Raw genomic sequence first — 12,274 nt, forward strand, 5'->3', positions numbered from 1 at the left:
CGAGTTCAAGTTCTAAATCATAAAATGATATTAGAAAATTAATTGAAACGTAAGGAGTATGTAATGCAATTTTAATATTAACCTTCTTCTCGTTTTTGTTGCATAACCGGTGTTTCTTCGGAGTCGTTATAAAATAATTTTGTTAAAATTTTACTTCTATAATGCCACGACGAGTAATTAGAAAAATTGTTTAATATTTTCGTGGTAGAAAATTCATATTCTGCATGATCAGATATTCCTGCTTTCTCTACCACATATTGTCTATAATCCCAGCAATGAACTGAATCAAATTAAAATATATTACTATTATTACAGAATATATTACTATATATACATTTAAATATTATTCTTAATTATTTATATGTTTTATAATAATACTTACAATTTCTTTCATCAAGATTAAGACATTTTGTACATAATGTTAATTCTTTTTCCCAATCAGGTTTTTGTATGTGTTCCATTACCCACCATCTTTGATGCCACACACTGTATGACTTTGGATTATTTTTTAAACAATTCTCACTCAATGTTAATTCTTTTTCAAGCATACTTGTATACTCTTCTTCGTTCCTATATTTTAAATTAATTTGTTCACTTAAATATAACGTGTATGAGTGAAAATATTTTCTCTATTTAATATTAATCTTACCAAATGTTATTTTTATTATTTTGAAATACTTCACGACGTATATTCCATAATGTATAAACATCTGGATTTTGTAAAAGGATTTTTTCCGTTAATAATAACAATTCATCGTCCCATATTTTATTTTCTCTCTAAACAGACAAAAAAAAATGACAATTCCTTTATACCTATCAAAATTAACTATTTTCTAAGTTAATAAATAATTAAAAGGTTACATCATATATTTTACATTATATAGAATAATTTTCAAATAGAATGCAAATGATTTCTAAATATGATCATGAATAATTTCTTTAGACAAAGATCTAAATCATTAAATATGAAAGTTCTCAATTGTTATATAAAAATTGAAAAAACCTTTCTAAATATCTCTGTCATAGCAGTTCTATAGTGAACTAATTTCTTTGCCCTTTCTTTCTTTTTTATTTCCTCTTGTTCGGCAGTTGTGCGAACTTTAACACGACCGTGCTAAAAAAAAAATAATTTATTAAATTTGATGGATGTTTAACGATTAACATTAACATTAAGTACAAAATATAAAACATAATTGTATCTAATATAAAAATGATTTATTTATAATAATTATAATAATTAACTTAATAAAAAGGAATACATATAAATTTTTTTTTTATCTAAACCAATATAAATAAAATCTAAACAAACGTAATATTATATTGAAAACATGTATATGTTAATAAGTATTTAATTTTAATGATACTGATATGCATTTAAATAACATACATTGATATCTTATTTTTTTTGTTTACCACGTATTAACGTAACAAATTTTTTTTTTATATTCACTATTAAATTTATTTTACTTATAAATCTATAAAAAATGATTTAATAAAATATTAATTTACCATTATGAATTCTTATACAGTTTATAATAACTATATATATATATATATAGATTGTTACACAAAAACTGATATATAAATATCAAAAAAGCAATGTCATAACTTAACAAGTTTGTATTTATGTACAATCCATACACAAATTTATTTTATATGTAGAAGTAACTACTGTACAAGGAGGAACGAATAATGATGATTCACACGTGTAAACGTGAAGAAAGTACCAACATTCTAAAATAAAATACGTATAGAACTATTGAATGGCGCGAAAATCAATAATGCCGCAAGAAATATAGATTTTTTTCCAAGACAATTTTATTCAATTAAAAAATAAACCAATGTATCCTTAAATTCGTATTTCATAATGAAACATTTTAGTCCTTTTTATATGCATAAATAATATATAAAATAAAAAATATAAACATTATATATATATATAATATTTAAACAAGATCCTTTATAAAAAAAAAAAAAAAAAAAAAAAAAGAAAAGAAAAGAAAAGGAAAACATTTATCTCTTAAATACTTTGAGCTATTACTAAGAAATGTATTATTTATGAAAAGATCAGTTTATTTTTGGAATTAGTTTATAATGGATTGTATATAGAAAAATATGAAATGTCAAAGTCATCTGATTGAACCATTAATATAATTGTAAAATTGTTACAAATATCATGTGTTTATGTATAAAATATGTACTAAATTAATATGTTTCTCTGAATCACAACAAGTTTTCCTGCATTTAATCTATTAGTTAATTGAAATATAACAATATATCAATGTTCACGATTCCATCTCCATACTGTAGCATCATCGCAAACACATAATAGTACATTGCCATCTCGACTCAAGCTAGTTTGTCGTATTGGAGCTGTACAGCGTGGATGTTGTAAGGAATAACAACGTGCTTGACCAGGTTCATCAACTTCTAAATCCCATACATATGTCCTACCTACTTGATTTCCTAATGCTATAGTACGTTGCCAAAAATCCATAGAAAATCTTATAAACCAAATATCACATTCTTTGAATTCAAAACGATGTAAAACAGTAGCACTAGTTTCTCCATTACGTAATTGAGTGTCTTCAAGACGGCCTGGCTTCCAACATACAATACAATTTTCACAAGATTTACTTAAAATAAAATCGCCGTACCACTTAACACAATCCACATAATTACGATGTACATCACGTGTTGTGAAGTCTGGAAAATGTTGAAGTATAGAGTCAAATGGTCTTCCATTTCTACTAGGATTACAATAATATGACTGTTTAATTGCTTCTTGCATATCTGGCTTGTCCAATGACCAAAGTTTTAAAGCATGGTCCATTCCACAAGAAATAATTCGCTGACCTTTCATATCAAAATCAGCACTTAACACTTCATCTCGATGGCCTTCAACACCACCAAAAATTGCTATACATACATCTGTTTTTATATTCCATAATCTCAATGCATGATCCTTAGATGCAGAGAGTAATATATTTGGATCTTTAGGATGAGTTTTTAACTCATTTATTGCATGACCATGACCAATATAATGTTTAATACAAGTCATAGTTACAGAACTAATAACTCTTATTACACCTCGAGATCCTGCCACAGCCAATAATGGTTTACCAGAATCATCATAAGTCCAAGTACATGTATAAAAATTCTCTTCAGAGTCAGGATCGGCATAACACTGACGTAATCTAATATTCCCACCTTCTGGACATTCATAAATACTCACACGGTTGCTTCCTACAGAGGCAAATATTAATGGTTCACCTTCTTTTAAATGATGATTAAATTGTACTCCAAAGAGTGGTTGTCCATGATCTTCTTTGATACTACAACAATATTTGTATAACGGTTTATCAGTGCAAGGTTTATACTTTGCTGTCTTACTTCTCCGTCTGCCTTTCCTTCTATAGCGAGCATTACGTGTAGGTGTATCACTACGATGAGTACCAGCTGTAGAATTACTACCAATACTACATTCAGTTTCATCGCTATCATTTTCACTGTCTTCCAAACTGGACGCATATGCTTGACATTTACTTGAAGTCCTTTTCATTTTAGAAATAATATATTAATGGACTAAATAATATATATATATATGTATATATATATATATTATTCACATTAACAAAAATATATTTTTATAATAATATAAATATTATTTAAAAGATTTTTATGATATACATTTATAAACAGTGTTCAATAAAATTATCTATTTGTTCGTTTAACGACTTAACTACATTCAAAGTATTAAATTTATGTTATAACGTAGCGAAAAAAACACGACCAAGCGTTAGAGCGTCAGGCGGGCAATGAACACCCGCCACGAAATCAAACTTGAATGAGTTGAACCCAGGGTGTACAAGCTGAATCGTAAACAAAAACTATAATTCATTCGGTTGGTAAAACATTTTACCAACTTCCGTTCGTGCTGATTGGCTACAGTTATGTTATGTTAGTATATAGGTAAATCCAATAGATGGCACTATCTTGCAAATCAAAATCCAACCAGTAATGACAGATTCAAGAGGGATTTAAATTGCATGTCATTAAAAGAGGTTACAAAATATGTTATGTGAACGAATGTATATATACATATATTATTCAGTCAATACTATAGTAATAATTTTATGGTATATTCGCTATTGTAGGTATTCGACTTTCTAAACCTAATATCGTCGATGCTACATTTAATATTCTATTTCCCAAGTTAATACAATTATTAGAATCCTGAAAAAATAAAGTACTTTGTAATCATATAATATATTTAAGTATTAATATAATCATTTCTTATTGTAACTTACAAAAGCATTGGCAGATAAAAATCGAATGTTATATTTGTTACGTATTTCTTTTAAATTGTGAAATACAAAACCCATAACATCTAATATGCCATTACCATGTACCAAACAACAAGCACCAGAGATTATAAAATGTTCATCTATTAAACCTATATTTATCTTGATCTATAAAAAATAATAATAACAATAAGTAAATAATAAAGAAATAGAAATAACAAAAATGAATTATTTACCTGTTCCAACGATATGGACATTCGTGAATCAAATGCGAAGATGATGAAGTCAATGCACATAGAAATATTATTCTCTAATACTTGAATTATGGATTCACATTTATGTACTTCTATACGCCATTCTCTTTCTTTCGCACACTTATGAAGCCCATCAGATATATGTTCACGTAATTCTGCTGTACCTACTACCTAAACATGTTTCTTTTTCTTATTATTTCTTTAAAATAAATATACAATATTTAAATAAATATTTTACTAATAACTGTACTCAATTTTATATGGATAGTCGACACATCATATATAACCTCTAAAGTTTATATATATATATGTATATATATATAATTAAAAATATACAATTTTTTTTATCTTTAATTTTACAATATAATACTAATAAATATAATTATTTATATACTATCTAGAAACATATAAGGAAAGAAAAAAAAAATAGGTAACTAACATAAGGGTTATTGGATTATATCTAAAATATAAGTTAAAAAGTTATTTAAGAGAAATAATAATTTAAAATCTCGTACTAAGAATGATATAAGAATATCGTTCCTTTGAACACCAGAACTCTGAAGAACTCTGTTCATATTTTTACTTTTTAGATACTGGAAAATTCGTAAAATAAATTTTAAATCTTACTCAGACTGCGCAATATCAATTATTGCACCAACTGTAACAATGAAAAAAATAAAACTATTTATCAACTGGTACTAATATAGTTAGGGTTAATTTAAAAGCTTCGTTCTTATTGGTTCTTGCTTGATAAGTCACTAGTTTTAAATAGCGCTGTGAACGACACATTTCACCGGTTTATATTAAAACTATTTATGACTTCTGATAATGATCTATGCTAACAATAAGTATAGATATAATTTTTGAATTATTTTTATGAACAAGATCTCATTTTAAAGATGAAGTTTTAAAATGACAACATGGTTACGTCGAGTTTTTAGAAAAGCTTTTTTTTTTTTTTTTTTTTTTTTTTTTTTGAAAAAAATCGCATTTTCAAAAAATATTGTTTCTTCGAGAATAGTTTATGAATAAAAATGAATTTCTTAAATATTAAATAATTTTATTTGACTCGTTCGCGCGCGATTGTTGGATAAAAATTTTCAAATTTAAGTCAAATTAATAAAATGTTATAAAAAAGAAAAACAGATACGTCAACACTTATCAAGTTAGTTCGTATTTCAACAAGAAAACATGCCAGCTCATCTTTTTCATGTAAGTAAGCTTGAATAAATTAATTTTATTCTCATTGTCGTTAGTGATCGTAAAAAAATAATTGAAAAGAAAGAATTCGAGTAATTTTGATAGATGACGATTAATCCAATCTATCCTTGAATCTTAAACAGTAAACATCGTGTTTCTTTTATTCCGTTCGTAGATTAGAACAAACAATTTTTTACATTATTTAACATACATTTAAGATATCCATGACAATATAGCGAATTATATCAGTTATTAATATTTATATAATAATAAATTATAATATATAATAATCAACTCTGTATATTCTTTTAAACTTTACATAACTTGTAACACAAAATAATTTTAATTTAACATAAAATTATTCGTATTCTTTAATGAATACATTTTTCTATTTTTGCATTCCTATGAGTAAACATAAAAATTCTTTAATTTCAATAAATTCAATAATTTTTTCTCTTATAATTTTATTAACGATATTAATAATTTTATTTTTATTTTATCGTTTCAAAATGTCATTGCAAATGTGCGCGATGGAATGGGAGGAGTTCGTGTGTTTATATCAAAAAAATGTGTTCGTGTTGTTAAATAAAAAGACAAAAATTGCGAAGTACAAGGAGTTTTGATCGCGAAGTAAATGAAAATTTTGATCGCTATAAAAAATTCATCCATAACTTTTTCTTCATCATTTTGTGACAAGAGATATACACATCGTACAAAACATCATTGAAGACTTAAACTAAGTATATTTTTATTTCAAACATTTCTTCAATAATTTCGTTTATATATATATTTTTTCTTTTTTTTTTCCAAAACTGCAATTTTTTTTCGCTGCAATGGTGCGCAAAGCAATGATGAAATCGAGTATGAATTAGTATCGCAAAAAAAATAAATAAAAAAAAAAAAAATAATAAAAAAAAACATAAAAAAAAAATTAAAAAATGACGAAATAGAAGCAGTGCTTCGCGATTGAAATAACAAGTGTATATTTGAATCGAGTACGTGCAATATTGTCGTTAGAGTCAATGTTTGTTCGCAAAGTTTTTTCTTGCTTTTTTTTTTAACAATCATGCAGATTATATTTATAAAAGACAATAAAGTTTCGCGAAGTAAATTCATCGATCGTTCGTTAATAAATAATTAAAGTCAATGCATCATTGAAGAGAAGAATCTCGATCAATTTTGATCTATCTCTGATTTTCAATCATCTACGAATCCCTTTTACCTCCAATTTACCCTCAATTTCGACCTAAATCGTGAACGTGCGTTTTGGAGCCATCGCAGAATATCTTAAGTAGTAAGTGAATTTTTAAGTTCCTTCAATTATTCAATTATGTTGAGGACATGAAGATCACTGAATCGGCACGAGCGATTGACTGTAATTAATTAGTAAAAAAGTATTTGAGTGAATTTTCTTCGGAAATTTATTGGTGGATTGGTTCTTTATATTTTGATTAATAAAATCAGGATAAAATCTTGTTATTTCATCGTATGCGTTAATTATTATTTGTATTTTGATATACATCGGTATTCATGAATATTTCTGAATTTTAATAAAAAATGAACAAGAAGATGAATAATCTTTGAATTATAAACAAAACTTCATGATTTTCTTATAATAATCCAAATGATCGTTTGTAAAAAGAAATGTCCAAGAGTTTTTTTATTATATTTTTATATAGAAATTAATTAAACATTTAATCAATTTGAATTGATAAAAGAAAAGTCTCAATAAGAATAGTTCATTATTATTCTTATTTATTTTTGTTTATTTATATTTATATTTTTTAAATTAAATAATATATTTTCTATTGTACTATTGTATTCTTTGCCATCATATTCATATACTTAAGAATACAAAATATGTTTCAGCGATTTTTCTTCTACTAATGTTTTTATTATCTTTTTTTATATTATATTCTATATCTTTTTGCAATTGCAAATAATATCGTGCTAATACACTTTTTAGCTATTTATATAAATTTAAATAAAAATTATAATAGAAATTAAAGATATAATGATTGTAACAATTAAGTAAAAAAATTTTTTGTAATTAATCTATCTTCAGAGAAGTATTTTTTCTTGCTTTCGTAAGCTATATTATTATTATCTTTATTATATACTAAATTTTCTGATATATATTAATTCGATTGTTAAATTAATTAATTTAATTACGCACGAGCGGGATATAACCTAACAAACTTATTCAGCGTTACTATGTGCATACTTCTTAAACGTGTAGTTCATATTTTATCCGTGCTTGTCGCTGAAGTCGTATACGTTACATATGAAAGGTGGTAAACACCACAAATATGTAACATAATAAACATCACAAAGCTAATAATTTATATTTTGAATATTCATCAAAATAACAATACGTTTATATATATGTATATATCTATATATATATATATTTTTTTTTTACGAGATATTGTGCTGATATTACCTTCACTTTTCAGTTATTAAATATTCGATATTTTTTAAGTGCTACACGATAGAAATCATGAATAATCCCGATATAAGTCAATTATCAGGTAATCTAAATGAGACAAATATAAATTGTTTTGAGGAAGCATATAAAAAATGTATTTATTTAATTTTTAGATATATCTACCATATCACGAATTTCGTTAAGTTCGCGATTAATGGGTAAATTAGATTCAATTTTACTTTCTAACGAGCTCGAGGATCATTTCAGTTTCATTGAAAATAGTAAATGTACAACAAGTACAGATCAAGATATTAATGATCTTAAGGATATTACGAAATTATTTATTACATGTCAGAATAGTATCAGTGATTATGCAAAGGCAAAATTGATTTTCGAATGTATAAAAGAATTATGTTCGAATAAAAATTCTACACTTTCTGAAGAAATTATAGAGAAATTAAAAGAATTATTAGAATCATATGAAATAAATAAGATAAAAAATCTTTCAATAACTTTTAAACACACATTACAAGATTTAACTATACTTGGCATACAAGATTTTCCTGATCTTAAACTGAGTTATGAGGAAAAATTAAATATAAAAGCTTCTGTAGAAGCACTAATGCATGAAAAAATACATAATTATATGATAAAGTAAGTAACAATTTATTTATATTCAATTTATATCATTCAGATAAATAATGTAATGTTTATTGTTATAGATATGAGGAATTGGGTGGTAATTTAAAAGAGCTTCAAAGATTAAATGGATTTAATGCTAATAATTATTTACAAGAAAACACAGATTTTGAAATATTGAAGTGGATAGATAAGTTTGAGGACATTTGTGGAGAATATAAAAATTATGTATCACAATATATGGATATGATGAATGAATGGAGGAAATTAAAAGATACAGATATAAATGAAGTGTATAATAAAAAAGCACAGATCTTGTTATTAAAATCGGAAGTAATTGAAGTACAAACTAATGTAGCTAAAATAAGTTGCTTAACCAAAATGTATACAGAGACACCAAAAACAATCGATTCGTATAGAATATTAAATAAAATTTTAGACGATAAATTGTTAGAAATAAGTAAAGAAATTAAAGGAAAGAAATCTTTGGAAAAGCTTTATCGTGATTTAGAAAATACAGAATATGATAATATTTTAGAGACATACTTACACCTCTGTAGTGCTATTAAAAAGAAAAAACAGATTATGGAAATGCTTTGAAAAAATATATGTATATTTTTTTTTATACTTGTTTATGATAATATTTCTAATATAATGATTATAATTATTTCTAATTATATTTTAATTATATTTATCTATGATTCTAATTATATTTGTTTTAATTATTTGTAATTGGATAACACTTTGAAATTTTACTTAATAGAAATAAATATAATCTATAAACAATATATAGAAAATGAATCGGCAAATGTGAATGTTTATGTTGTATATGAAGATTTATAGAATAAATGATATTTAGAAATATGTCTTTACTTATTACTTAATAAAGTACTTTCTTATTAACATGGTTCTTGTTTTATGCCTGAAATAATGCTAGGTACACAGCTTCTGTCGGGTAACATTCCATTTTCTATTAAAAATGATTCTACGTCAGAAGCATAAAAATCTGATCCCAATTGTTCAGTCAATTGGACAAAATTTCCAATTATTTGTCCCTGTTTATAGACTAATAAAGCAGGGACACCCTTCTGTTTAAAATGTTTACTCAATCCAGCCACAGATCCTAAATATTTTGAATTATTTGATTAGTTATGATTATGATAAAAAAATGTATAATATTTTAATATAAATAAATAAATAAATAAATAAATAAAAAAGTATACCTGAAATTTTGCAGAATTTGACAAAAGGATAATCCTCTGCAAGAGCTGTTAAACATCCATTCATGGTTTTGCATCCAATAACTTTATCTTCATATATATGAATAATAATGGTCACCGATTTATCCTCATTGTCAATAGCTTCTACAAATTGATCTGCTGTTTCTAAATTAATGAGTTGTCCAAAACGTAGTTTTTCTGCTTTTGCAAGCATTTCTTTCATTCTTTGTTTTTGATAAGTTATTAGAAATTCATCTGTTAATAGATCAGCAAGTTCTGGATCTGTTTCTTCCAATTTCTCTTTTTCTTCATCTAAATCAGTGCGACATGAAAGACTTAATTTCTTAATTAATTCTATTCTCTCTTTTGCAACTAGTGCTTGTTTTTCTGTTTCTATTTGTTTGAATCGTTGCCAATCCTTTGAAAATAAATGAGATTATTAAAAAGATCATTTCTATATATATATATATATATATATATTTTTGTTCTAAATAAAAGACTTACTTTAAGGACACCTTTTGGTCCTGTATTACTGGAGGATCCATCCCATTCTGAATAAGAAGGTGCATTGGAGTAAGAAGATGCATCTGAACGTGTTATATATTTGTCTTCTTCTTTATCAACTTCTTTATCAAAATCTTCACTATCATTTTCATCATCGCTGGAGCTGCTACAATAGTAATGACTTTTCTCTCCTAAAATTTTATCTTCCAACGTAGACATCCTTTGGAATTTTCTTTTCACGTACTTGACGAATGATTGATAAATTTTTTTTTTGCACTTGACTTTACTTAAACTTCTCTATAATTAAAAAAAAAAAAAAAAAAAAAAAAAAGGAAACAAAAATTTTTATTACTTATGACGAACAAAAAAAATATTATTTTCTATATTACTTAAAAACAAATTGATGTGTTTCTTATGTAAATAAATATTAACGATGCAAGACCGAACGTTTACGCACAATTTGATTATTAATTTTTTATCGTAATTATTTTTTATCGATAAAGCCGACAAAATTAATTAACAACAAATCTCATTCTCTTACAAATTGGATTTGAGAGACTTAACAAAACGGTACATATGTGATATACCTTCGATATATATTGATATCAGAGTTGCTCGGTAATGTTAAATGCGTTTTTATCGACAGTACATCGTCCAGTTAAAAGCGGTCGCAACTTTGATATAGATGTCACTTTTACCCACGGACCAGTGCGCGGGAATATTCGAATTATTTTGATTAATCGATTAGATAGAAACATTTGACATCTTGCATACATACACACATACCACATACAAACACGCATACATATACCTATTTATATCTTACTGTTTGGAAGCTTAATGAAAATAGAATTTTTATTATAATATTGTACCGATAATGATGTGCATCATGACAGTTGAATAAAGATATAGAATATTAAATGTATCGCACATATTCTTATGCGAAATATTTCTGACAACTTTTATAAGTGACTCTAACTTGAAATTGTATCAAGAAGCAATACGTTATTGTTGAATATAACTTACAAAGAATTCTCGATTTAAAAAATGATGGGCTATGAATCTTCTGTTAGCAACGGAGCGTATCGAAAGTATAATAAATGAATAAATAAGATACGTAAAGTAAATAATCATCTCGGTTTCTATCTTATTTTTTAGAATATAATGCCAACGTGATGTATTTATAAGAAATGCAAATAAGAATTGAAAGAGGATGGTATATATTGTCGAGAAATTCAAAGGAAAAAAGGAAAAACGGGTATATTATATGTTTTTTAAATTATTCTATCTATTTTGACATTAATATGAGAATCGTTATAATTTAGTATAGAATATGAACATAAAAATATTATGGAATATATATGAAAAGAAAAAAAGATTTTCAAAATATACTTTGAATAAACTTATGCGAATATTTCTTTTTTCTTTTTTTTTGACGATTCACTATGTGTCGCAAGTGATTAACAAAAAGGGAAAAAAAAACATTCGACCTAAATATAATCATATTTTTGTTTTTGTTATCTCTTTTTACGTTTACATGTAAAAATTAAATGTAATACTTTCTTTTATTTTCTCTTACTTTTGAAAAATCGTAATTGCACATACTGGATAATTTCATTTATTACAATTTAGAAAGAATCATTCGGAATGTTTTTGACGAGCGAGTTTTTGCGCAATATTATTCTATTTTTATGTTCGTTATTTGTGTTAGATAATTTATCCGAG

At 25.3% G+C, this 12,274-nt stretch overlaps 5 protein-coding genes across 10 annotated transcripts in view; 1 reads left to right on the forward strand and 4 right to left on the reverse strand.

Annotated features, from left to right (window-relative positions):
- RabGGTa (Rab geranylgeranyltransferase subunit alpha) overlaps nt 1-1,718 on the reverse strand; it is a 3,034-nt gene extending 1,316 nt beyond the window's left edge. The window contains exons 1-6 of one of the 2 annotated variants that reach the window (XM_035881939.2): nt 1,388-1,513; nt 1,004-1,114; nt 650-777; nt 383-570; nt 83-280; nt 1-12 (exon numbers count right to left, since the gene is read on the reverse strand). The exon at nt 1-12 is cut by the window's left edge and continues 597 nt beyond it. In XM_035881939.2, coding sequence (XP_035737832.1) covers nt 1-12; nt 83-280; nt 383-570; nt 650-777; nt 1,004-1,024 — 547 coding nt within the window. In that variant the 5' untranslated portion in view covers nt 1,025-1,114; nt 1,388-1,513. Of the gene's footprint in view, nt 13-82; nt 281-382; nt 571-649; nt 778-1,003; nt 1,115-1,387 lie in introns of both variants that reach the window. The other variant, XM_035881938.2, reaches the window with a different exon arrangement.
- Nucleotides 1,719-2,102: 384 nt separating this feature from the next.
- Nucleotides 2,103-3,805, reverse strand: LOC118448557 (polycomb protein EED). Of its 2 annotated transcripts, XM_035881941.2 has the most exons (2): nt 3,691-3,805; nt 2,103-3,554 (listed from the first exon to the last, which is right to left on the reverse strand). In XM_035881941.2, coding segments are annotated over exons 1-2 (1,278 nt in total). In that variant the 5' UTR covers nt 3,693-3,805; the 3' UTR covers nt 2,103-2,278. The 2 variants fall into 2 exon arrangements, with proteins under 2 accessions (XP_035737834.1, XP_085517005.1); XM_085660879.1 differs by lacking the exon at nt 3,691-3,805 and having other exon boundaries at nt 2,103-3,562.
- A 289-nt stretch (nt 3,806-4,094) lies between these two features.
- On the reverse strand, nt 4,095-5,207 carry LOC118448561 (uncharacterized). Its single transcript, XM_035881956.2, has 4 exons — nt 5,074-5,207; nt 4,541-4,729; nt 4,311-4,472; nt 4,095-4,236 (listed from the first exon to the last, which is right to left on the reverse strand). The coding sequence occupies exons 1-4, from the start codon at nt 5,131-5,133 to the stop codon at nt 4,135-4,137; spliced, it is 513 nt and encodes a 170-aa protein (XP_035737849.1). The 5' UTR covers nt 5,134-5,207; the 3' UTR covers nt 4,095-4,134.
- A 2,688-nt stretch (nt 5,208-7,895) lies between these two features.
- LOC118448558 (uncharacterized) lies at nt 7,896-9,453 on the forward strand. Its single transcript, XM_035881942.2, has 3 exons — nt 7,896-8,289; nt 8,360-8,840; nt 8,909-9,453. The coding sequence occupies exons 1-3, from the start codon at nt 8,259-8,261 to the stop codon at nt 9,423-9,425; spliced, it is 1,029 nt and encodes a 342-aa protein (XP_035737835.1). The 5' UTR covers nt 7,896-8,258; the 3' UTR covers nt 9,426-9,453.
- A 67-nt stretch (nt 9,454-9,520) lies between these two features.
- LOC118448560 (phosducin-like protein 1) lies at nt 9,521-11,259 on the reverse strand. Of its 4 annotated transcripts, none has more exons than XM_035881952.2 (4): nt 10,939-10,960; nt 10,550-10,846; nt 10,049-10,463; nt 9,521-9,948 (listed from the first exon to the last, which is right to left on the reverse strand). In XM_035881952.2, exons 2-4 carry the CDS (start codon nt 10,766-10,768, stop codon nt 9,725-9,727), a joined length of 858 nt encoding a protein of 285 aa, XP_035737845.1. In that variant the 5' UTR covers nt 10,769-10,846; nt 10,939-10,960; the 3' UTR covers nt 9,521-9,724. The 4 variants fall into 4 exon arrangements, with proteins under 4 accessions (XP_035737845.1, XP_035737846.1, XP_035737848.1 ...); XM_035881953.2 differs by lacking the exon at nt 10,939-10,960 and adding an exon at nt 11,137-11,259 and having other exon boundaries at nt 9,522-9,948; XM_035881955.2 differs by lacking the exon at nt 10,939-10,960 and adding an exon at nt 11,091-11,188 and having other exon boundaries at nt 9,522-9,948.
- Between the last annotated feature and the right edge of the window lie 1,015 nt (nt 11,260-12,274).

This window comes from Vespa mandarinia, chromosome 13, assembly GCF_050613455.1.
Source record: "Vespa mandarinia isolate Hongniang chromosome 13, ASM5061345v1, whole genome shotgun sequence".
NCBI classification, from domain to species: Eukaryota; Metazoa; Arthropoda; class Insecta; order Hymenoptera; family Vespidae; genus Vespa; species Vespa mandarinia.